Here is a 2,440-nt window from a genome sequence, read left to right as displayed (position 1 = left end):
AAGAACATTTGGATTATCTTTAAATAAAAAGTCTGCCACAGATGTGGGCAAAATTTATTCATTCATCGAAAATGTTAGCAAGAGGTTAAGCAGACCTATCCATAACCTTGGTGATGTACGGGAAGCAATGGAAGCACTGAAGGAGATTCGAGAGAATGAGATTAAAATTGACAGGACAGTTGGACATATAGAAGAATCTTATTCTGTGCTTCATAAATATAATCTGCTCTTTCAAGATGAAAATACAGAAAGAGGTGATGGATTGGCCTATGCCTGGAAGAACCTAAACACACAGGTATTGTAGTTGTATTATTTCTCAAATCATTATTATCAACCCTCTTAATGTTGAAATGATAGACCAAACCTCTTTTCCTAATTAATTTTTTTGTTTCCTGCCTTCATTCTTTTGTGCCTGTTTTTTCCTCTTTGCCTATAGGCACAACAGGTTGAGGACTTGCTGCTGAAGGTACAGCCCGACATGAAAACAGATTTACTGAGAGGTATTCAAAAATTCCAGATTGATACTGCAGGATTTTATAAAGAATATGATGAAAAGTAGGTGACCTGTGTTGCAATGCAATTATGCTTCATTAGTGATTGTTTGAAAATGGTGTATCTAAAGGGCTTCAGAAAATAAACACAGCACAGCATCACTGTATATATTACATCTGAAAAAAGGCCTAATTTCAGATTAATATAAAATGAGCATGCAGTCTTACTGTCAAAGATTCATTCCTGTAACTTCGGTGCTGGAGTCAGGGAAATTCCATAAGAGTTAATAAGTTGGGGAAAAAAAATAAACCAAATTCTCAATCCACATCAAAATGTAAAGTGCTTTTTTTGAGTCTTAATAAAGCACTTCAGGAGAGATTTAACAGTAAGTATTAAAGCAGTGTCTTGGATGTAATTGGAGATTCCAGTTCTAGGTATTTCTAAATTCACTGAGTCTTACTCAACCTTACTTTTAAACTTACTTTATCACTTTTGAAAATGTAAATTGTGAGATATGTGTGGTTCGTTGGACACTCCTACTACAGTAGCAACATGGAAAGAAAGACAGGATTTGGCTCGCTGTGGTCTGTTACAGCTCTAGGACAATACCTAGCCTTTGAGGGCTTCCCTCTTGCTTTGGTGACAGAGGACTCCTAGGCAGCACTACTGAGAGGCCTCAGCAAGGCTGACACCCCGTCCTGTGGGATCTGCTTTTGAATTGAGGCTTCACTGCTTGGTCCCTGTCTGCAGCTCCAGCTCTGCCAGAGCTATGCCTGTGCCTGTCCATGGACCCTGCTGAGCTGAACATGGATCCCAACGCACAGACTCACTCCTGAGGTTGACCTCAGAGCAGCCCGGTTCCCACTGGACTGTGTCTCATCCTGGTTACCTTCCCTAGACCTGCCCCTGACCCTGATTTACTGACTCACCTTCCATGCTTGACCTTGGTCCTGTGTAATTACTGTGTGGACTTGTCTAAAGACCTGGACTATCATTTGAACCTGATCACAACCCCGAGGGCCCTGCTTTTCCTGCTCAGGTTCTATGGGATCCTGCCTTGGCTGCCTTTGCTGACTGTGTTTCCACTTTCATCTCCTGGTCCCATTTTCCTTTCCAAGCAGCCAGCCTGCTCCACTTTCTGCCCATCTGCCTGAATTTCTTTCTAGAAATAACCATGGCACAACGACAGATGACAGAGTTCTCATCCCAAAATATTATTATGTGGCCAAGAAGTGGTCTCAGGTGTGAGATCTGGGAATTGCAGCCTGTCCTACAGCTGATCTCTCATTAGGGAAAATGACATCTTTTTCTCATATTTTTCTGACTACTTAATTATGGTTCCAGTGCCAACTACACAGTTTTCACTCCTGATTTATATACCTGATATCTTTCCCTTTTAAAAATATAAATGAAAATAGTTATTAAAATGTATTTTATAGGAGAAACAGGAAATAACAAAGATAAAACATTTGTAGATCATTTTTAGCTGTTTGTAATGTTTATGGTAACAGAGATGAATTTTTTAATTAGAAAATAAATTGGGCTTTCTTTCAGCGACTATTGAATATGTGACCTTGGCACACTGATTATGTGCTGCATTTTCTCTTTTAGTGTCTTGTGAAAGTTTGTAGAAAGAATGCTTAAAACTATTAAATAGTGTTCAGTTAGTACGGTCTGGGTTCTGTTGTGCTTCTTTGTGAAACCTGTAGGGTTGATAATTTCACTGAATTTGTTTTGGTTTTAACAGGGGCCCCAGTGAGGAGAATATTCCTCCCCATGAAGCAAGTGACAGATTACAGATCTTTCAAGCCAAATTTAATGAACTATGGAGGAAGTATCTCTCTCTTTCTGGTGGGGAAGAATTATTTGGTCTTCCCATCACAGGTAGTTTCTCAGGGGATAAGGATACCTGTTTCTAGGCTATTAAATTTTTCTTGTGATTCCTGCT

General features: G+C 39.5%; 1 protein-coding gene across 1 annotated transcript in view; it reads left to right on the top strand.

The window, feature by feature from the left end:
- Positions 1 to 2,440, top strand: part of LOC103623566 (dynein heavy chain 5, axonemal) — a 152,347-nt gene that overhangs the window by 32,812 nt on the left and 117,095 nt on the right. The window contains exons 28-30 of the mRNA XM_017746168.1: positions 1 to 295; positions 437 to 555; positions 2,240 to 2,376. The exon at positions 1 to 295 is cut by the window's left edge and continues 113 nt beyond it. Of these exons, the coding sequence (XP_017601657.1) occupies positions 1 to 295; positions 437 to 555; positions 2,240 to 2,376 (551 nt within the window). The remainder of the gene's footprint in view (positions 296 to 436; positions 556 to 2,239; positions 2,377 to 2,440) is intronic.

This window comes from Corvus brachyrhynchos, unplaced genomic scaffold (genome assembly GCF_000691975.1).
Source record: "Corvus brachyrhynchos isolate BGI_N302 unplaced genomic scaffold, ASM69197v1 scaffold409, whole genome shotgun sequence".
NCBI lineage: Eukaryota > Metazoa > Chordata > Aves > Passeriformes > Corvidae > Corvus > Corvus brachyrhynchos.
The sequence above is the reverse complement of the archived record's forward strand: the minus strand, read 5'-3'. Positions and strand labels throughout refer to the sequence as shown.